The sequence below is a fragment of the Castor canadensis genome, chromosome 1 (assembly GCF_047511655.1).
Source record: "Castor canadensis chromosome 1, mCasCan1.hap1v2, whole genome shotgun sequence".
Classification (NCBI taxonomy): Eukaryota; Metazoa; Chordata; class Mammalia; order Rodentia; family Castoridae; genus Castor; species Castor canadensis.
In genome coordinates this window covers 200,220,258-200,243,361 of record NC_133386.1, presented here as the reverse complement: position 1 = coordinate 200,243,361, position 23,104 = coordinate 200,220,258, and the positions used below count along the sequence as shown (strand labels likewise).

Here is a 23,104-nt window from a genome sequence, read left to right as displayed (position 1 = left end):
TGGGAGTAGTCAGATTCAGCTTGCTTTGCTACTAGGTTTCATAGTAGTGGTTGAATGAGTTATTATTTACCGTGTGCTTTGCTCTAGACAGTTATCCTGCTCTCTCCCTGCCCCTCATATGGTTAGAGAAGTGATGGGTTGAGAGGCAGCTTCATCACTGTTCCCCACCAGGCAGATGTGTGTGTGCCCTATCTCAATTGCTTTAACCAAAGGCTGTCTAGAGGTGGAGTTGGAGGAGGCAGTCAGACTCCCATGAGCTGAGCTGGCCTGTGTGATAGGCCTCAGGACTCAGAGTGACTAGCTTACTTGCATGGTATGTGGGCTCATCTCTAGTCTCTCTGGTATCTGAGGAAATTCATGTTGGAGGTTGGGGAATGTTCTGTGCCTCTGTATTCCTGGTGGTTTTCAAACTGGAGAAAACTAAGATCTGGACAGAAAAGGTGTTTAAAAATTGTCTACCAGAGTGGTTCAAGCAGTAAGAGCACCTGTCTCACAAGTGCGAGACTCTTAGTTCAAACCTCAGTGCTGCAAAAACTAACAAACAAACAAACAAAAAAGCCCGGTGGAATTCTGGTGGTTGTGGTGGCATGGGATTGAGCAGGTCCCTGTCAGCAAGCATGTGTCTCTGGTGGATTTGTGATTTTTAATTGTATTTACTAGTTGGTATCTCTAGTTTTGGTCTGTCTTTATACTGGCACAAACTTCTTTAAAATTTACTTGACAACTACCCTAGCAGTCATGAACCTAAGGTTTTCTTTCAGGTTTGTGAAGGCTCTGAGACATAGAGGCTTTAGCCATCCTCCATCTTGCTCTGACCCCTGAATTTAATTCTTAATGACAGGGGAGAATCTTTATATTTCATAAAACACTACAAGATAGATGAGAAGTTGTAAATTTGCTCTAGCAAAGATACCAAGATTTCCATTAAACCCAAAGTTTGTTTCTATTTGTGGGAATCCATTATATACTCAAGAATCCATCACAACTGTGGGCAGTGGTTCACACCTGTGATCTCAGCTACTCTTGGGGTGGAGATCAGGATGATCATGTTCAAGACCAGCCTGGGAAAAATTTAGTGAGACCACATCTCAACAGAAATTTGGGTGTGGTGGCACTTTTCTCTTAGTTCAGCTGTGCAGCAGGCCTAATTAGGAATGTTGTGGCCCAGGTTGTCCCAGGCCAATAATGAGACCCCACATGAGTCCTATGGCTGGACTCATTTATCTTTTTCCACAATGCTTCAACACTAAGAGCAGATTTATAATTATGTGAGTGCCACTTTTTTTTTTTGCAGTACTGGGGCATTAACTCAGGGCCCTGACCTTGAGCCACTCCTCCAGTCCATTTTTTTTGTGATATGTTTTTCAAGATAGGGTCTTGCGAATTATTTCCCCAGGCTGGAATTGAATTGCAATCCTCCTGATCTCTGCCTTCTGAAGATAGGGTAACATGCATGAGCCACCAGCACCCTTCGTCAGTATGACTTATTGATCATTACATTCATTATGAACTCTGTATAACAGACATTAATACAGCCACATACTCTATTTTTCCAGTGGATAAGTGTCTCTTCTCATGTCATGATGAAATGAGCAACTTTTCTCTAGTCCACACTTTGTCCACAATATACTGCTTGACCACACGATGAGAAATAACAGAGCAAAGTGACCATGGAATGAAATCCATGAAACACTGAGTAAAAATAATTCTTTCCTCTTTGTAAGTTGGTTTTCTTGGGTATTTTTTCACAGCAATGGAAAACTGATTAACCCACATCCTATCCAGAAAGACAGTAGGTATTTATTTATATCTAATTATAATGAAATAATTATAATTAGTATTTAATTATGTAAATAGACTGTCAGTATTCCTTTGAATGTATTGTGGTTTCCTTCAAATGTCTTATTGTGATTAATAATAGATATTTTATATAGTAATTTAGTATCACAAATGTAAATGTGACCCATGTTTTCTATTATGCCAATTTATTAAAAAAAATTTCACTAGTATATAGGAATGATACTGAAATTCTTTCCTTTAAATTGCTTTTTGAGTGGAGATCAATTCCTGGAATTTCTTAAAACTGTGTCACTTTGATGAAGGTATCTTCCTGCTTTGCTTGTCTTGAGCCTTTATCCCTAGAAAAGAAGCAGCAATAACAACAAATCAATAAGCAGAAAAATGAAAAGACATGGAGAAAGCACATATCTTCTGCATTCTTTAAGTAAGCTGGTAATTTGCACACCAGATTTGGAAAAAACCATGACCCCTGCTCAAGGACCTGGGACTAATCTTCCTGGCAATAATGGGGAAGCACAACACGGTAGTTTCTACTATAACCCTTGGACATTAAAGCATTTTCCAAAGGGTTTTTTGGGGAAAAAAGGAAGTATACCAACACTTTTAATTCTTCTCCGTAATTCATTATTTTAAAATTCCTTTATTCACCACTCCTTTCTTCTCTTATAAACACTTTTGACCACAGTGAATATCATGGACATACCTGTTCAAGATGCTCTAGTCTTGTAATGATCTCCCCAAAGTACTACAGTGGCAAGAGCAGTACTTGGGCTGGGGGGTATAAGATGACATTTGTATCTGTGTATGTTTGTTAAATACTTTCAGGTTTGTGTGGTCATGTTAGGGAGGGAAGGACAGAAAAAATTTCATCTTACTTACTGGTATATCTCCTGTATATACTGTCTCTATAATCTCTATCATCCAGGGAGCCTCAGGGACCCCCTGAAACCACTGTATAAATGAATGGGGCTGTTTCTAACCCAAGGACACTAATCCTTGGAAAGAGCCCAGCACTTTCTGGAAGACAGTGGCTCTGAATGGTGATTTTTCTTATTCATTACAGATCTAGAACCCAACTACCATAGGGGACAGATAGAGGTTTTACTCACTCCTTTTCTATATCTTGGATGGAGTCAGGCAGAGGCTCATTCCTGGTTTCAGGAAGGAGAAGGACAACAAGGCCAGAGAGGATGGCAAAAACTCCATAGATGATCCAGGGTAAGGGTTCAGAATATGTTGTGAGGGTCATCAACAGGGGAGCCAGAGCTCCCCCAATACTACCAGCAATTCCAATGATTCCTAAAGCTGTTGCCCTTGGAGCAGAAACAACAATAAAAAAATAATTGTTAAAATGCACATATGGAATTTATAACTTCGAATCTTACATTAATATGGGATAGAAGGCAATGTATTGAGATATGTGTATGTTGATGAATGACTATGGCTTTTAAATTTTCTGTTTTCTAATATAAAATGTTATTTGCTTAACTGACTAGTAGATTAATTTTTAGGATGAAATATGCAAGATCTCTGTGTTTGTCTGCATTTCTGTTCATGTATATATGTATGTATTTTACATATATGTAGTATTTCCTGCCTCTGGAGACTATTACCAAATTCTAAAACTAATTTATGGGTTTTAATCTGATTGGCTTAGATATATATAAGTCCTTACATAAATTAAGTGTACCTGAAAAATCCCAGGAATATAAAAACTAACTGAAGTACTTAGAAATTTTACACATGACTTGGACAAATCTTTGATATATAAAATCAGTATCAAATAAAAAAATTATGTCTATCCAGTAAAGCAATAAAAAATAAAATTTCTGTTTTCTTTGCTAACATTTTCCTCATGTTCACAGAATAAGATATTTATTTATTAATTAAAACAGTACTACTCATGGTACCTGTCTTTTTGGCAACTCTAAAGATTGCATGAGGTGTTGATTTGTGATTTACTACTGGATTCAACAGTACCTTGGAAAAAATTAGCTTTCATTAACCTTTGGATATACTTGTTATAATTGCAATTGATTATTTTTGATAACTACCCAGTTCTGTTTTCTTCCCTCAATGAGTCGATGAGCTGAGAAAGTTGTGCTTTAATTCTGACAGGGAACCCATGAAGTTTTGTACCTGATTACAGTGGGAAGTAGTTCATTTGCATGGCAAAGAGAAGTGGTAGCAGCAGCACAAGGAAGTCCTCCTCCCAAAACTGTCAAAACCATACGCAGGGTCTGCATTTCTGAAAAGAGAAGACCAGGGAGAGCCAGGAAGTCTGAGTTGCTGGAATCCGAATTCCCAAAATCACAAATGGAAAACGTTCTCATTGGATGGGGCATAAGTGTAGAATATATTGTGGCGAATGGCACAGAGGCAGAATTTCTACAGTGACTAAGTATTTGAGAAATATGACTTATATGCATAATTTTATTTATGGTAAATAAAAAGTTCTGAACAATTGTATTCACTCTCCTTGCATCTCTGAAATTTGCCAAAGAAGGAATGCTGGTGGCAAGTATAGAAAGAGTCCACTTTCATTTCTTGTATCCAGTGTCTCCTAAATCCTTCCTGCAGAATCTAGATATGTCATGTGAGAAATTACTGAGGAAAATAAACTCTTTCACGTATTCAAAGAGGTTAAAAACATGGTTGATAAGTGTTGATGAGATATGGGGCTAATGTTGTAGAAGAATGTCATAAAAGAATGAGAATCCCTATATTGATGGGCGAGCTGGAAAGAAGATAGATCTAGAATAATGCACAAAGACTAAGAACATAGTCTTCCTTCAGGTAAGACTGGAGAATTACCTGAAGACTTTTTTAGGTAAGACTAAAAATGTCAGAATTTGGAAATCACTGATGGAAAGTTTCAGAGTCAGTTTTCTACGAAAGTTTCATAGAGTCAGTTTTCTACTTACTTAAACATCTCAGGAGAGTTTTAATCATTGCAGTGGGTATTTTGCAAGGAAGCAACTGACATCATTGGTGACATGCAAGAGTAGTGGATCCCATCAGTTGAGATTTTGTAAAACACGTAACTATTCTTTGTATTCACAAAAGCATGGTGACCACCTGCATTGCCATATTCATTACGAATATCCATTCAATTTGGTAAAATCAATTCCAAGAGAGTCTTAGTGGCTTAATATATTATTCCTTTTGTGCTCCACTACTCTACTTAAAACAGGGAATATGATTTTTTGCATTGCAATAACTCCTCAAACCAAGGGTGCCATTTGTGGTAATTTCATAGCAGACTCATGAGTTGATATATAGGTTCAGGAAATATAAGTTGTAACTGGAGGGGAAGTAATAAGACAGAGCTGTAATGAGGAAGTAACAGTATGGTATGGTCATACTAGGACACAATTATAAAGTCTAGACTGCACATGTTTGCAGTGAAAAAGTGTGATTGACCAATGAGCAGATGTTCCATTGCTGACCTTGAGAAACTCAGGAATAAATGACACCAGTTTCCAGAGATTTATCAAATGCTATGAAGACAATGATATGTAAGAATGAAAATTTACTGACTTGTCTCTTTTCCCAGCATGTTAATGGAAGAATTTATCTTAAATGTCACATAGGTGTCTTAGAAATATTCTGATTTTATAAAGGTGTGAGCTGCAAAATTCTAAGAAAAGCTGGAAAATATTTCCTTTTCATTCTGTATACATTCCTCACCTTGCGGCACAAATATGATTGCAAAAATGGAGATTCCCACCAGAGACATAAAAAGCAGTTGACCTTTTCGACGACCCAGCCAATTCATAGCAAAAAGTGCCACATAATTGGCTGGGAGGGATAGTACACCTAAGAGACCGTGCAACAGGAAAATATTCATCTCAAGGTACTGGAGGTGGAGAATCAGTCCGAAAGTGGACATCCATGTTGAAAATCTGTAGTTAACAAAGCACAGACACATGTCACAAGGTATAGAGTATAAGTCCTAAAGATGAAGATAATATTGGCCCAAGTAACCAATTTTTATTGTTGAATATAAAGGCACATCTGTTTTCTGCAGTATTTCCTTATAGGAAATTATTATTATATTATTTTTTATATTATATATATTTATATATATAATAATATAATATATATAAATATATTATGTATTTATGTAATATTTTATTATTATTATAACCATAATAAAGTAACTATATGATGATGGAGTTCATCGTGTTAATTATTTTTGGAGGGAACAAAGGGTATTGTAGAGGATACACAATAGGTTCTTCTGAGGTTTTAGAGTTTTTCCTGTGTCTGGAACTTCATGAAGGATATGACTTTATGTATATGTATACACACATATATTTGTTCAACTGTTCATATTTATGCATTTTACTGTATGAAAATTTCCCTTCCTTAAGTGGAAATAACATAGAAACTGAGAGGCAAAATTAATACCATGATTGAGCACTCAGCATCAGTCTCTGGTGATGAGCCTGGAAAAGTGGTGATAAACATAACTCCCCACGATACAGATCTCAAAACCCTTTGACTACATCTAGCCACAGCAATTGTGTGTATGCCTTCCTCATCTTTTATCTCCAAATCTATTCCTACCACATACTGTACCCTTTGAAATAAGAAATAGATTCATTTCTCCTGTCTTAATAAGAACTGTGTGAAGCGTACCTCACAAAGCAAAGAAGGAACATTCGCTTACGCAGATGGGGGTTGCGGAACAAGGCAGCCAGGGAAGGTTTTGTTTGTGCTGCCTCCAGCTCCTCCTTCATCGTGGATGTCACAAACTTTGAGAACAACAGCAAAAGCAAAATGTTCAGTTATCACAAAATGGTGGGCATTGTGGGGGCATCAGGACTCACAAGGTACAAGATTGATGAATATCATTTATGTATAGAGGAATAAGACAGTGAAGAACAAACCTCAGGCATAAAAAATGATGGGAAATGTAACTCAGGAGTTGAAGAAACCTCAGAAAATTCTTCAGTGAGGAAATATTAAACAGGATATTAATGAAGGCTATAAGCATTGACAAGAGTGCATAGGTTAGAGATTCAGAGCAACAAGGAAACTTGGATTATGATCCAAAGCTTCATTTATACCAGATGAATGTGAAAGACATGGCAACTAGCCTTGGTTCTCCACAGATTGCCAATGGTAAAAAAAACAATTTGTCAGTATCAAAAAGGAGAATAATTTCCTGAGAGTCTTTTAGTTTTCAGGTCATGCTATATCAAGAAAATTCTGGCGTAGTGCGTCTCCATGAATGAGATGCTTGGGAATAAGTCTGAAGCTTCAATCAGGGGTGGTCCAGGTTTTGGTATAGTAATAGGTACACTCAGACTAGCTTTGAACTTGGAGTTATACAATGACTGTGCTACTTGCTTGGTAGACACCTTAGAAAGGTGACAGAACATCTCTATGCCTGCATTTTTCTGTCATGCAAAAGAACAAAAAGAAGCAGGAATAGAAGTATCAGGATGAAGAGAAAAATTTGAGGATGAGAAAAGTAATGTTTCTCTCATGGATTTCCTAGGCTGTACACAAAGTGTATATGTAAAATTATTTCAAGTAGAGTTCAGGGCCATAGTTAGTTTAATACTTACTCAAATATATTAGCTCCATGGTCATCCATCTCTACAAAGGAATCAATACTACAAAGGGTGTTGGAAAAATTTCATGATGAAGCAAATTCAGAGAAAAGTTGGTAAGGCAGCTGAGGATTCTAACACAACCAAGAATGTCCCTTCAGTTTGCTGCCCCAGCCTCAGCAGCAAAAACACTGGGCTTATGATTTTCAGAAAGGAGTCATGGTGGTGCCCTCTGCATCATGAACCCATCACATTTTATCACGATATCGTGAGAATGGGCTCCAAGGACACCTTTAATCAGGGCCATATGAAGTCTGAAATGTCTGTGAGGACAGCCTTCAAACACAACTAATATCAGAATATCATATCAGAGTATGCTGGGATCATCTTGTACTACTTACTCATTTTTGATAATGAAGTAGAAATATGAGTAGAGTTACCAGAAATATTTATGCAGAGAATGCTAGATCACTTGTGGGGATTCCTAATAGTGAGTTCTCCTACCAGTAATATCTTTACGTGGAGAAAAGGAGGCACATATTAAAATGAGAATTTGCTGATTCCTTACATTTTAAATTCCATCTTTCCTTATAATTTTTATATGTGCCAATCATAAGACCACATTGTGGTAAAACTTGTGAAATAATGTCACACCTCTAGTCTTGTTCACATCTGTGTTCAAGAGTCACATCGTATAAGTGTACAAGAGCCCATTGTTAAAAATTTAAGTAAATTATGATCCTAGCTCAAAACCCACTCTGATGGAAATATACACATCAGGCAAACTGATAATTACTGAAATTCTGGGACTTAGGATTTTTTTTAGATCCTAGATTATTGTGATTTGAACATTTACTGGCCTTGCTCATCAGCAGTCATTTCGCCAGCTCTCAACTACAAACAGTCACATTCCTGGCTGTACAAAGCTGGCTAGAACTACTCTAACCTGTAAGATGAATTTCAGATATTACAACTTCCCATATGTACCCAGTGCCCCCATCCTGCCTCAAGGTTGAGTCTGCCTCCTTGGGATTCACATATCACCCTTGCTTTACTGCCCAAGACCATTTACTTATTGTGGAAGGTGACCTTTCTGAAGAGACAAACTTCAGACTTCTTTCCGTTTGTCAAAGAATTTATCACAGTTAAGGAAACATAACTGGAAGGAAGAAAGTAAAGAAAGAAAAAAGATATGGGGAAGGAAATTGGAAAGAACAGATACATACTGGAAGCTGAGAGCTCTGACATTCAGGGCAGGAATAAAGATGTAACTCTGCTTTGGGAAGGTGTTTGTGGATGCGACCAGAGATAGAGGAAGTTGATAATTATTTTTTATTATTCAAACCAATTTACTAAGGTATAATTAACATAAAAAGCTTTACATTACATAGGATTTTGGAAATAACTATATACCTGTGAGGCTATGACAACAATCTATGGCACTCACATATTGAGCCCCCACATATTGAACCCTCCTGCCCTCTTTATTCATTTTTATTATTTGTGGTAAGAACACTTAACGTGGTATCTATGCACTTAATAAGTCTTAAGTACATTATAAAGTTGACTAGAGACACTTTGCTATGCAGTAATTTTATGGAATTTTTCATCTTACCTAAGATGAATAAGGAACTTTGTACCCTTTTACTAGCATCTCCATATTTTCTCCTCTCCTTAGCTCCTGACAACCATCAGTCTAGTTCCTGCTTCTATGAGTTGTTTGAATCTTGGATTTCTCATATAAGTGACATTATGTATTGCTTGGTTTTTTAGATCCTATGTATACATGAAATCATGCAGGAATTTTCTTTATGTGTTTTGTGATACTACTATCCAGGTTTCTCTGTGTTGTTGCAAATAGAACTGTTTCACTCTTTTTCCAGGCCCATGTATATAACCATGCTTTCTGTATTCATTCATGCGACCACAGACATTTAGGTTCTTTCCATATATTGACTCCTGTGAATAGTGCTGCAGTAAACAAGGCAGTGGGGATACCATACTGTGATCCCAATGTCAATACTTGTGTAGCTATTACAGAAAGTGGGACAGATAGCTGGATCAAGTAATAATTCTACTTAATATTTTTAGCATGTATTAATTGAACAAAGTACAAATTAAGGGGTTTCATTATGATATTTTATGTAGTTTCATTGTGATATTTTATGCATGCATATAATGTACTTTGATCATATCCACCCTGCAGTACTCTTTTGTATATCTTCTCCCCACTACACCTGTCCCTTCCCTTCCACCTTACTAGTAGTCCTTTCTTCATTATAATGACCTTGTAGGGTTTTTCCATAACTTCAACAAATAAGAGAAAACATGTCTTTGTGGACTAGGTTATTTCACCTAACATGATTATCTCCAGATCCATCCATTTTCCAGCAAATGACAGTTTTAGTATTCTTAGTGGTGGAGTAACATCTTATTGTGCGTGCGTACATCGTATTTTCTTTATCCATTCATACAATGATAGGTGTATGTGGTGGAATGGTTAAATATATTTCATATGTATATATAAAAACATCGTGCTCTAATGATAAAAACATGCAATGTCATCCATCAATTGAACAGAAAATTAAATAAACATAAATAATAAAATCCTGTGGAATAAGTTTTACAATTTAAATTCAATGCTTTTCGCAATAGCATGCTGTATCTTTGGACAACAAATAAACCATATGTTAGGCCTCATCTTCCTATGCCTCATACCAAGTACCCTCCCACTCACCTCCACAGTTAGGGTGACTCCAGAATTTTTCATTCCATTCATGTGTGCAGCTCTTCTAAGTTCCTTTAAGCCTTTTTGGGGCTTATTGGTGATAATCAGCCACCTAGCTGACTCTGATAGCCACCTGGTGAAGGAGATGGTAGAAGTGCAGTCAACTCTTACATGGCCATTTTCCACATCACCTGTATCTTCAGATAACTTTCCCCTTCCATGTAACACCTACCTTTACTCATTTGTACCAAGAACTATCATCTCATATTGTCTGGTACCATAACTTGGAAAATAAGGAAAGACTTCGCCATACAGTATTCCTGCACTTTTAGGGATACAGACCTGGAGTTGTATTGGATCCCTATTAGTTGAATAAAAATTTACTTGGAGATCACAGAGTGGGAGTGTAAATGATACTAACTTTGTACAGACCTTGTCATGTTCTTTATAAGGGCATAATAATATTTATTCAAAATGTGTTATTTTCCCAATACAAGGACTTCCAAATTACTTTTGTACAGTACATGTCTCATACAGATCGGAATCAAGTCCTATCCTAGCATGTATGATGGTATCTGATCACACAGCAAGTTAAATCTGCCTCAGCTAATGGTGACAGAGTAACACAAAGTTTGTAGATTTATTATGAGGATAAAGTGACACAATGAGTGAGTTTGCCAGTGGATACACCCTTTGGTGTCTCTTATTATCTCACTATATTAAATCTGTAACTACCTCTGGGAGTCATTTCTAACTACATAGGCCTTCTGCCCTGAACCAGCATCAGAGTTGTTCTTAAGTCTTGAAAAAAGAGGAACGGAAAGGGATACAAAGAACACATGATGTAAGTGGCCCATTTGGCCTACAGTTTTAAACTGAAGAAACCATGCCACTCCTTCCTTCAGTAGGTACGTATGTATGTTTGTTTCTTCATTCGTTCACCTAGTATCACCCTCAAGAGGAAAATCACTAACATTTCCAACCTGTTTTTCTTTGCAAACCATACATACAAATACAAACATAGTGGAGGCATTTTAATATTCAAAAGTTTTTCTTTATGAAGGGAAATATTTTTGAAAATTTCTATGTACTACCTTATGTATTAAGGTTCACTGGCAAGGAGAACCAGAAAATTCAGAACATTCAAGTGAGACTTCATTATCATTCCCTGTTTTTGGGGTTATTTTACTAACTAAAATTAAGGTGTGCATGGTTAAATTTGAATATCAAGTGGTATATAATTTTTGTTTTAACCATATTGTATGCAACACTTTTGATGTGCTAGCACTGAAATTATTTGTTGTTTACTTGAATATGAATATACTACAATATAATTTATCCAGTTATTAAACAAAATATATAATTCTTGCTTAAACAGAAATGTCATATAAAGCATAATTTTCAGTAAAATTGCATCTCTTACAATATTTGGCTATCTTTTTGCGAAAGTTATTGGTTATCAAATTCCAATCTAATTCAGTATCTTCAATTTTATCTAACAATTTCTTGCTCTTCTCATGTTACCCTTAGGTATATATGAGGAGAGTACACCCTCAGGTATTACCAAGGAGCAAATGAGTCTCTTGTGTCCTGATTCAGTGTGTATTTTCATCCCTGGATCCCATAAGGTGGAGCAAGAAAGAAAGTTCCTACCTTGTGAGTACAAGTAAGAAAAATACTGGAATAGAAAACACCAACTGGAGAGTGCACCAATCTCGAATAACAAAAGCCAGGCCTCCCAATAATATCTGTCCAAAACCAGAAGCAAATCTTGATAGTGTTACTCCCATGACTTGGAATTTGGGCTTTGTCCATTCTATAACTAAAAGACAACACAAACTGAATCTTCATCTCAAACAAAGATGGAACATCAAGTCAAAATTAAGGCTTGGAAAATGTCCAAGATTCAAAATCTCAACTTACTGAGTATAGTACTATTTGTCATTATGGCAGTGGTAGACAATCCAGCCAGGAAGCGAAGCAAGCAGTAAACAAGGAAAGTGGGAGAAAAGGCTGCGCCGGTTTCAACAATGGCCAGTTGCAGAAAACAATATGCCATAACTAGCCTCCTCCCAAGCCTTAGAGAAAGAGAAAAATTAGATTATGGGAATAGCAACATCTCCTGTAAAATTAGCTCAGAGGAAGTGCTTTGAAACTGTGAAGAACCAAAAAATAACCAACAGCAGATATCTTCAAAAGCATTTCTCCATGCTTGTAAACAGACACTCTGTGTACCAAAGCTGCATCTCCAGTTGGCTACTAGTTTGGCCACCATTCAAACCATGTAAGACAGGTTGTAATATTGGAAATTTTAACACATTGGAAGTTTCTCTTCTACTAAGACATGCATTTAGCACAGCAGAGAGTCTTCATAACGTATAAAGGATCAAAATCAGGTCTTGGGATCTAGGACTGCATGTCCTAGGAACTTTTGAAAAACAACACATTGAATTTGCTGATGAGTGGCATAAGAACTTCTCTGTGCTGTTTGGAGTTGTTGGCTTTGGGCAACATGCCACCTTCTAGTATAGGAAAGGGAGCCACAGTGCAGACCTGGTAACTTAGGGAACATTCCAAGAGGTAAGAATTAAGAAAGGTAGACAATGAACAAATATAAAGGGGAAAGATTTTTTAAAAAATAAAATGGAGTTCTAAGTTTCATAGACTTCTGGAAAAGTCATCTTTTCTGCCATGTTCAGGATGGCAAGCCTTTGGTGGTAATCTGGTTGTTTGTTCCTAAAGGAAGTCTCAAGAACATCATCAAGGAGCCCCACGGTTGTGTTAAAAGTACAAATAGCGATGTGTATATATTCCAAAGATATAATTATAGAAGCACAAAAGAAAAAGAATGATTTAACACATTTATGTACAATGCAAACCAAAATACATGTAAACAAAAAAGCCACACTTGGGAAAATACACATTAACTGATAAAAGCTTAGCTAACAGATTAGAATGATCCTTCATTAAGAGAAGGATACAGGAAGGCTTCCAAGCTTTATAACAAAAAATCAGCTAACAATATATTGAGGACCCATTCTGTGTGTAAATGCACTCTTTTCATCACTTGAGATTCTCTCTTTGGTTTTTCCATATTTTGAGTTTAATGTGTCTCAGTCTAGGCTTCTGTATTGAGTCACGTGAATTAGTGTGTTGCAGTATTTCATCAAATGTGGAAAAAGTTCACAATATAAAACCAACAGTATTTGTTGTCAGTAAAAAAATGCAACGTTTATTTTTAAAACCCTGGAACTGTAAAATGTGAATTCTTTTAATTTACAGAATCAAGGGAAGTATTTTATTTTATTTTTAAATTTTTGAGGGGGACTTGGTGTCATTCTCTTATTTTTTTTTCTGTATTGTTGTGTTGGGTGGGGTACATTGTGCCATTTACAAATGGTATTACAATGTATCAAGAATATCATACTTGAATTCACCCCCGCCACAATTCCCCTTTATCCCCCACCCCCAATTCATGAAACAGTTTCAACTGGTATCATGTTTGCTTTTACATACAAATGTGCACATTTTATGAACTTTATTCACCCTCCTACCCCCTTTCCTGCTAACTCTCCCCTCCCACTGGTGCCAACTCTCCCCCCTAGGCAGGACGTGTTGACTCTCCTGTTCTACAAATTTTGCAGAAGATAAAATATAAAAAGAAACCATGACATTTTTGTTTGTTTCAGATAAAGCTACATAGGAAGTTTCTTTCTGGTATTTCCAAGTATGTATGTGTTATACCCTCAATGGTTTACCTTCTCTAATTATTGACTTTAGTCACTTTCTTATGGTGGTTTCAGATTTAAGATTTCTATATTCAATCTTGCATACTATCACCCATTTTCAGGTTCTTAGTTTCTTTATTTTATACACCCCTCCTTTGTGTTACCTCCCCTTTGTGTGACCAGTGTTTCAAAATATTGCTGCATTTATATTAGGTCTATATTCCAAATATGAGAGAGAACATGCAGGTTTTGGCCTTCTGAGCCTGGCTAATTTCACTTAAAATTATGTTCTCCAGTTACAACCATTTACCTGCAAATGACAAAATTTCAGTCTTCTTTGTGGCTGAGTAAAATTCCATTGCATACAAATACCACATTTTCTTAATCTGATCATCAGTGGTGGGGCATCCTGGCTGTTTCCATAGCTTAGTTATTGAGATTAGTGCTGCAATAAACATGGGTGTACAGGTGTCTTTGTTGTAAGCTGACTCACATTCCTTTAGATAAATCACTAGGAGTGGTATTGTTGGATAATATGGCAGATCTACTTTTTGCCTTTTAAGGAGCCTCCACACTATTTTCCATACTGGTTGTACTAGCTTGCATTCCCACCAGCAGTGTATGAGGTTAGTTTTTCCTCGAATTTGTGCCAACATTTGTTGTTGCTTGTGTTCTTGGTGTAGCCATTGCCCATTTCTTCATTGGGTCATTGACTGTTTTGTGATTTAGTACACAAGCACCAAAATTCTAAAAACTTTACAAAAATTGTTTCAACATTGAAAGTGCATTTACTTATGATTTACATTCACTCTGAGAAAAGAAACATATTTTACTATCTTCCAACTTACAGCAAAATAACCAATACTTCTCCCTTCTAGATTTTTTGTACAAGTCATCTAAAATTTAGGTTGAGAATTTAAGTGCTGCCTTACACTGTGTAAGGCAGTTTGGACATCTGCTTATATTCCAGTTTAAGATATTTCATGTGTAACATGTTTGATATACTTCATACACAATGTGATTTAATGTACGCCCTAAAAAAGTAAAAAGTAAAATGACATGAAGTCACTTAGTGAGGAACAAGTGAGGTTCAGAAGAAGTTAATCTCATATGTACTTATGTAGCATTGGGCATAAAGCCATTTTGAATAAAATAAGCTTAATTTTAAAAATGTTTTCAGTGCACTCTTAGTAATTAAGGCTTTTCTAAATGTGACATTATACCTTTGTGTGATAGTATCTGTTAAGATGTTATATAATGTAAATTAAATTTCTTGGTTTGCAAACAAAATTATTCTGACATTAAAGAATGTCTCTTTCCAAATACTTGGTCAATGCTGATGACATTCAAAGAAGGAAATCATATGCCTGCATTGCTCTAAATGTACTGCCTTAGGTGTCCTGAATGACCTAGTTATTGGGGAGAGAACTTGGCCTAGTTTCTCAGTTCTGTGGAGTCCAACCTCCAGCCTCCCTCTAAAGAACTTTCACAAAATCAAGTTATACACATTGCTAACATGAAATAAGCTGTGGTCCTGAATGCCAAACATTCATATACTGCGTGTATTAAAAAAAGAGTGGGTTGTGCTTTTTACAAACCTGTTAGTTATAACATTTCATATCAAGAATTTTATTTCTTAGCTTCTTGGGAAAATAAAGACTAAGAAAATAGGTATAATAGAAGTCAGACTGTAAGGCAACATTACACATCCAAATAGCCACATCTCTTTAATTTAAAAGAGACTGTCTCAAAAGGCCATATATATATATATGTATATATATGTATATACAAGTCTCCTCCCTAAAAGCCATTATTATTCCAGGATAGATTTCCATACCAACAGAATATATATATCAGTCTGCCTAATCTTCATTTGTGTATGCTTTAGGAATTAAAGTATGCTTTTACCAAAACAGTCTAAACATTGTGCTTTTCTGGAACATACTTAAAAATGTGATTTGCTCAAAATGAGAACTATTTGGAATGACACCTGTTCATGTTAGCAATACATAATCCTGACATGGACAGAGATACTGCCATGCACCCCTGAAGTAGCTGCATGCTTTGAAAATATGCACACATAGCCTCTTGTTTAAGGCTCCCTCTTAATAGTGCAACTGTGCGTTCTTCTGTTTTCTCCATGCTCCCCTCAGTCCTGCTTCTGGGAGATGCACCCCTCCATTTCCACAGCCTCAGGTCATCCTCATGTTCGTTTGTGTCCTTACTGTTCTTTATGTGCTGTTCAAAAGGGCTTTCTGTCTTAATGCCCTTCCCGCCACAGAAGACCCGGTTATTTCTAAAATCGGATTGGTAATAGATGAAGTCCTCAATTCAGCAATAAGCCTTGTGCCTCATCATTGAGCTTGGTCACTCCATCATCAGAGGTGCCCATTAGGACTGTTGTTCCATTTGGTATCGCCTTCAGAAACTGTTTACATGGTGCCACATCTCCTCCCTGTATATCAACATAGTTGGTGTCTAGGACTTCTGTTTTTCCATTTGCAAGGCAGCTTTGACCCCTCTTTACACCACTCATCAAAACATTGTCTTCCAGGCAGATTTTGGGTCCCACCACATTGGCTGCTAAGCATTTAAAAGAAAAATGCTTCTCAAAATGGGCTTTTGAGATCCCACATTTATATCTGGGAGGCTTTGTAAGACATGCAGCTGTGTCCTGTGCTGGTCTTGCAAATAGATTTACTAAACTTGCATTCATTTTTATTTCAAATTTTTGAAAAAAAACATAAAATGTCAATAAAAATACTGCCACAGCTACCCCTGACTGCAGCCCCTGCTACTCTCATGTTTTTCTCAGTTTATGGCACTTTTCATTAAATAAGCTTCCTGCACCTTTCACTTTGACTGCCTTCTCTCCAGTGGTTAGTCCTGCCAGAGACCTATGTGAGCCACCATCGCACTCCTCTTCCTTTCATGGTTCTCCGGTTTCCCCTCACCCTGCCAGAATATTTCATTTTGAATTCCCTTTTCCTTTTCGTACTTTGTGATTTTGTTGTGTTTTAAAAATTGGACATTTGATTGTTATGATACAGAAATTCTGGAATTTGCACTGTATCTTTCAAGGGATAGCTGGTTTGTTATTTGTTGTTGGGAAGTGTGGTACTTTATACATTTGTGACTTAACCAGACTAACTCTGCAAAAGCTATTCCCCACCACTTGTGGCCAATGAAGTCTCTGTTCTTTTAGATCATGTTCATCTAAAGTTTTCACAAATATTTCTTGGAATGTAAGGAGATGTCCAGTTTTGCAGATTACCTTTTACTGTAGCATTCTTTGAAGACTAAACTAATTTTGCTCTGAGGCTAGCGATGCCATGATTTGTGAGGTTAAGGTCTCAGTGTGCTTTGAACATGTGTCTTACCTAGCCATATACATGACTTTTTACATTCATGCACATATATGGCAACTCTTGAAAGCCCTAATTAGCCAATGAGGTTCACTCAAGTTTTTTCTGAACCTCCGATGTTATATTATAAATATTCACCCTAAATATCCTGGTTTAGGTATGTATGGGCTTTTATCCACCTTGAAGCTTTTAGGAGTAGTGTCTGCTGAATTAAAATGGGAAAAAATGGGCAGAGATAAAATAGTTAACAAAAAGTAAATGTAAAATGGTAGAAGAAATGCATCCACGTAATAAATAACATCACAGGTGAATGGACTAAAACGTCAATGAAAGGTAGAGAGTATCAGAATGAATTTAAAATAAAAATATGAAATTTAACATAGTTCATTGACTAATTGAAACTAAATGTAAAACAGGCATATGCCACACAACTGTAAGAATGTGATGGGTGGTCTATGTTAATATCAGAGAAGACAGGTGAGTAAGGGTTAAAGAAGGAAGGTAAGTGCACACCCATGTTTATTGCAGTACTATTCACATAGCCACGTTATGGAAACAACCAAGATGCCCCACTACTGACTAATGAATCGAGAAAATGTGGTATCTATACACAGTGGAATTTTATGCAGCCATGAAGAAGAACAAAATGTTATCATTCGCTGGTAAATGGATGGAATTGGAGAACATTATTCTTAGTGAGGTTAGCCTGGCCCAAAAGACCAAAAATCGTATGTTCTCCCTCATATGCAGACTTTAGATCAACTGCAAAATTAGACATAAGGGCAAAATAGTTTCCATGTGGAAGAGAAGGGCTAGCGGGGGAGAAGGAGGGGGTAAGGTGGCTAAGGGAGGGGGTGGTGGGAAGGGGTAAGAAATGACCCAAACATTGTATGTACATATGAATAAAATAAAAAAAAAAGAAGGAAGGTAAGAAGGTGAATATGGTTGATGTATTTTCAATACAAGAATGAATACAGAATTTTTAAACCTGTTGAAATCACCACTAGGCGGGGAATAAGGTAGAAAGGAGAAAAATCCTGAGGTGACCAATTTGGGATACATAGGGAAATGTCACAATGAAACTCCCTGTGTAGCTATCTTAAAAAAGCAAAACTGCTTTTTTTTAAAAACAGAGAAGTGATAGATAAAATATTTCTTGTCTGGAGGCTTGTTCCAGTGAGAAGAGGGAAGATATAAGGAAAGAGGGTGAATGTAGTAGAAATATTATGTACTCATGCATGAAAATGGACAAATGAAACTTGTAAAACCTATTCCGGGAGTGGGGTAAAGGGAGATAAAGGAGAATGATGGAGGGCATGAATTCAACTATGATATATTGTAAGAACTTTGATAAATATCACAATGTACCCCCAGTGCTACAATAGTATGATAAAAATATAAAATATAATGTTCAGTGTGGTGGTACATGCCTATAATTTCAGCACTCAAAGAATCAGAGACAGGAGGGGTACTGTGAAGAGCAGATTATAAGAAGCCTATGAGAACTGGACGTAAGCAAGAGGTGATGTAGCTCAACTGCTTTTCCTAAGATGTTTAACTGCAGGCTGAGATTGGCACAGCCCTGGCCCCCAAAGAGGAAAATGCAGAACAAAGGCTTCTCCTAAGTTGTTTTAGTTCAGAGAAGGAGGAATGCAGGTTTCTCCTATTACAATGTCACTCCCCTTCCCAAGAAGCACTACTCTACCCTGTTTACCACTTGCTGTAAAAGACTCACTGAAGGAGCACATGGGGCTTTTTGTTTTGGGGCTTTTTGCTTTGGGGGCTTTTGCTTTTGAGTTTTTGGTGTGTAAGGCTTTTGGAAGGGAAGAGAATTGCTGAAGGGAAAAGAAATTGCTGAAGGAGAATTACTAAAATGTAATTGCTAACAAGCCTGAGGGCTGAGACTAAAGAAAGCTAAAGAGAGAACATGGGACAGTGCAAGTCTGGGGGCAAAGACTTTAAGAGAGATTATGCTAAACAACAACTAAGAGAAAACATAAGACTGTGCAAATCTAAGGAAAGAGATTTTAAAGAACAGAAAAGAAGACTTTAGAAGCAAGGTTTTAAAGAACTGTAAAGGAATAAGGCCTTAAGGAATAAAGACAGAGAAAAGAAGCAGAGTAAAATGAAGAGAATAATAGAGAAAAGAAGCAATGAGGGCTGTGCATCTTCACCCAGTGCCCAACACACCTGGCCCCAACCGTCTGCATGCCTTTCCAGCTATTGTTTGCCCTTTCTGCATCTCCAGTTGCCTCAGTTAGCCCCAGTTAGGTTCTGTAGTAGCAGGAGCAAGAGAAATAGCTCGCTCCAGGTCACCAATTTGAGGTGAGCCTGAGCTATCTAGCGAGTCCATGTCTCAGTGCCCTCCATGAAGTAATAAGTAAATTAATTGAAATATGTTAATTGAGATAAAGAGTGACAACTTATAATGCTAAGAATGACATAGCAGTTTTCCATTTCAATATCCAAATAAAATGAACCCAATGTGGTGACACATGTTAGACTTTGTCCTCAAAGTTAACTCTCTTATTTTTCTGAACCTCATATTGTGGCAACTTCTCTCTAACCCTTTTGTCAGAAATCCCCATGAGTTATGGAGATGCCCTTTTTCTTTCCTGCACACAGCACTCTAACTTTGAAATATGTTACTCACTACAGTAACTGATACTTTCATTCTGTGTTTGTAGATCCCTCAGATAAAGTTATATCCAGAACAGTAGAAACTGAAGTCATCATATCATAATGAATGATGACTCATAAGTCAATGAAAATACCCGATAGAAAGAGCTATGGACCTGCGACACTCACCTGTCTGTTAAAAAGCCACATAGGATGTTGCCTACCAACATTCCAGCCATGAATAGAAATTTAGCCATGGGATTCAGTGACTGAGAGTCACACACCAAGCCCCACTGAAAGAGAAGGAAACCAGCACAGAGGACTTAAACATCTCCGTGTAACCTGATCAAATCCCCTTAACATGAAGGCAAGTTTCAGTGTATCAGGTCCCTCCCCATCTTCCATTTCTAATATTATCTGACTTCTACCATCCAGGTCTCAAACATAACTGTCTCCAGGAAGTCTCCCCTAAATCTGTAGATTGTGTTAATGATCTAATAGGCAGTTCTCAGATCTGGTCACACAGTGCAACATTTGAGGACCTTGAAACACTTACTAATTCTTGAATATGACTGCATACCTGTAGGGAGCCAACAGGTATGTCAAATACGTTGTGTGTTTGAGTTTGGCACAGCCCCAAATCGCAGAAGGGAGAAGCATATTTATGCCCAATAAATTGCACACTGAAGTTGGCACAGCCTCAGCTGCAGAAGTGGGCAAGATGCAGTACTGCTGTTTTTCCTAAGATATTTACGTTCAGAGAGAAGTTGTCACAGGTTTCTCCTGTTCCCAAGGATTAAAATATCACGCCCCCTCCCCCAAGATCGGCCTCTCCGTCTTGTGTTACCACTGTATATAATAACCTAACTAGAGGTGGAGGGGGCTGGGGTGTCGCCATCCAAGTGCCCAGCCTATCTGGCCCCAGCTTAATGTATTTTAGTATTCTGTCTGTTGTCTTTTCCAACATCTCCCACTGTCCACAGTTAAGGTTTCTAGGACAAGCCCCAGTGACACAAGAGCCATACCCTCTAATATCACTCCTCTGGGGGTATGGTCTTGGCATTGGGGTTTTGACTAATCTCCAAGATGTTTCTAATTTACAATGAAGCTAAGAAATACTGATACAGTGTAACATAACAAAACACATGGATCATTTGCTGAAGCTCTTGTATTTCCAAGAATGAAGCATCATGAGAATAGAGATTAATATCAATTGTTCAACTCATCAGACTCATTGAATACGTACTGACATTTATTTTAAAAGCAATCAATATTGGCTTACAGAAAGAATAATCTGAAAGCACAAACATTACTTGTGTTCTTTCATGAGTTCATGAGGAGAAAATAAAGGCACTTACCTCAGTCACAGTGGTGGAGAGGAAAGAGCTTTTGTCATACACCCAGCCATCCAGGCAGGGCTCTGTGTCTGGCTCGCTCATGCTTGAGAAGGTCCTATTTAGATGGAGGAGCTGCCACTGGGGATGGATGAAGCGACGGCATTTCTCTGGCCTCAGGTTTGAGTCCAGAGGGATGGAGATTTTCAGGAGGGCTTCTTGGCTGAGGATCCCCGTGTGATTGTCAGAGACAGTGTCATTGTCGAGGATGTGGACCCAGCAGCGATGACCGGGGATGGCTGCAGTGAAATTCTCCAATATAACATGAGGATACACAATGAGATTGCAGATTGTAAGGATAACCATGTGAATTATCTGAAATCTTCCCAGGCTGCCGACCTCATCCAGGAGTTCCTGAAATGCCATTGAGACTGAGTGAATAGGAGGTGAAATGATTACATCTAGATAAGGAAAGAAAGTTCAATTTCCCTAATATGCTCTAGAGGAGGTTGGTCCTGCCCTGACTTGTCCTAATGGACACCTTCTCACTTCTGTAGCAGGTCCATGGAAGTAGTTTTCTGTAGTGAGTTGGGGCTAGGTAGTTAGCTGTTTGAGGAAAATACTCTGCTGGTTTTCTTTTTCTAACTATCTGTTAATGATCTACCTTTGACAAACCTTATCCTTTGCAATGACCCACATTTAATAGTGGACATTGGTCTACTGATACTCTCTAAACAAACCTGAGTAGAACAGCTAGCTACAACACAGGTACCTAAGGCAAATTCCATATAGAATATATAATTTGTGAGACCTGAAATGAAGTCTTTTGGATTTTCCTACTGGAGGAAGTATGAGTAAGCCTTTTGTTAATTGAGTATTTAAGTTTATTAAAAGAGTTCATGAGACCAACGCCAAGTTAAATTAATTCAAGTGAAGCATGGTGCAATCCTCCACATTCACTAACTGACGTTTTGCTTATGGTCAAATCATACTGCAAAATTCCAATGAAAGTGATTACTTATGGTGGAGTAAGATTTGGTGGTGATGGAGGACAGACAAGTTAGCCACTGGTAATGTCACATGGAAGATTTATTAAAGTTTTCATTTCTAATATTTCTACCTTTTTCATCATTTTCCACTTCTTTGCTGAATTTGTCATCTATTTGATGATTTTATTCTCTAGGTCTTGAATTGATGTCATAATTTCATTTCTCTATTCATTAGAACCTCTTTGAGGTCACTGATCATTTTTAACAGGAGCTTCTTCTGAATTTTCTATGTGACATTTCAACGTTAGATTCATTTTTTCAGTTGTGAGGTTTTGGAGGGGAGACACTGCCTTAGTTTTTCATATTTGAATTTGTATGCTGTGATTTGTGAGGAGAAGATATAGAAGACAATCATTTGAGCAAGACCGTATAATATTTACAGAGAAATTGAAAATGCTTTAGGAAATGGAGATAACAATGAAACCCCCAAACCAAACTTCACCTCCCATGCACAATTCAACATATAAACAAATAAATAAATAAAAATAAAACAACAACAAAAAAGAACAAAACAAAGCAGTTGCAGCCTCGTAAGAGACCCTGAAGCTCAAGTAAAAACTCTAGCAATGCTTTGCCTAGATTTCTGAACCACTAAAAGTGTGAGGTACTTTTTAGTCTCTGAAATTGTAGTAGTTTCTTATAAAGCAATAGGCAATTATTTCAATAGAGGTTTTTTTGTATGACCAAAGCAAAAGGAACAACAGAGCTGTAAAAATTTTTTCACCTATAGAAACTGTGATATAATAAATCTGCTTTGTTAGAAAATTCTTTGGGATAATTTTGCAGTGTAAAAGAGAAGTAATACATCCATAATACAACAATTCTAAACATCTTACCTGGCACACTGGTGTTAGTTCAGTACAAACATCTTCCTAGTCCTTTAAAGCTGTCATAACAAAATGCTATAGACTGAGTCA

At 37.2% G+C, this 23,104-nt stretch overlaps 2 protein-coding genes and 1 pseudogene across 3 annotated transcripts in view; 1 reads left to right on the top strand and 2 right to left on the bottom strand.

Moving 5' to 3' along the window:
• Window positions 1-23,104, top strand: part of LOC141413900 (solute carrier family 22 member 10-like) — a 102,063-nt gene that overhangs the window by 54,388 nt on the left and 24,571 nt on the right. The window lies entirely within an intron of this gene.
• On the bottom strand, window positions 1,531-21,763 carry LOC109702616 (organic anion transporter 7-like). Of its 2 annotated transcripts, XM_074047786.1 has the most exons (10): window positions 21,163-21,763; window positions 19,994-20,097; window positions 12,016-12,170; window positions 11,746-11,914; window positions 10,102-10,225; window positions 6,445-6,560; window positions 5,491-5,705; window positions 3,940-4,048; window positions 2,910-3,113; window positions 1,532-2,138 (listed from the first exon to the last, which is right to left on the bottom strand). In XM_074047786.1, exons 1-10 carry the CDS (start codon window positions 21,562-21,564, stop codon window positions 2,078-2,080), a joined length of 1,659 nt encoding a protein of 552 aa, XP_073903887.1. In that variant the 5' UTR covers window positions 21,565-21,763; the 3' UTR covers window positions 1,532-2,077. The 2 variants fall into 2 exon arrangements, with proteins under 2 accessions (XP_073903890.1, XP_073903887.1); XM_074047789.1 differs by lacking the exons at window positions 11,746-11,914; window positions 12,016-12,170 and having other exon boundaries at window positions 1,531-2,138.
• Window positions 15,384-19,987, bottom strand: LOC141413898 (protein FAM3C pseudogene; annotated as a pseudogene).

Excerpts from the sequence above, each read along its gene's own strand:
- LOC109702616 (XM_074047786.1), bottom strand. The coding sequence starts at position 21,564 with ATGGCATTTCAGGAACTCCTGGATGAGGTCGGCAGCCTGGGAAGATTT. Across the intron at positions 5,706-6,444 it reads TTCCTTCTTTGCTTTGTGAG|ATTTTCAACATGGATGTCCA; the intron begins GTACGCTTCACA and ends TGTTAACTACAG. Across the intron at positions 2,139-2,909 it reads ATCCAAGATATAGAAAAGGA|GGATAAAGGCTCAAGACAAG; the intron begins GTGAGTAAAACC and ends CTTCTTTTCTAG.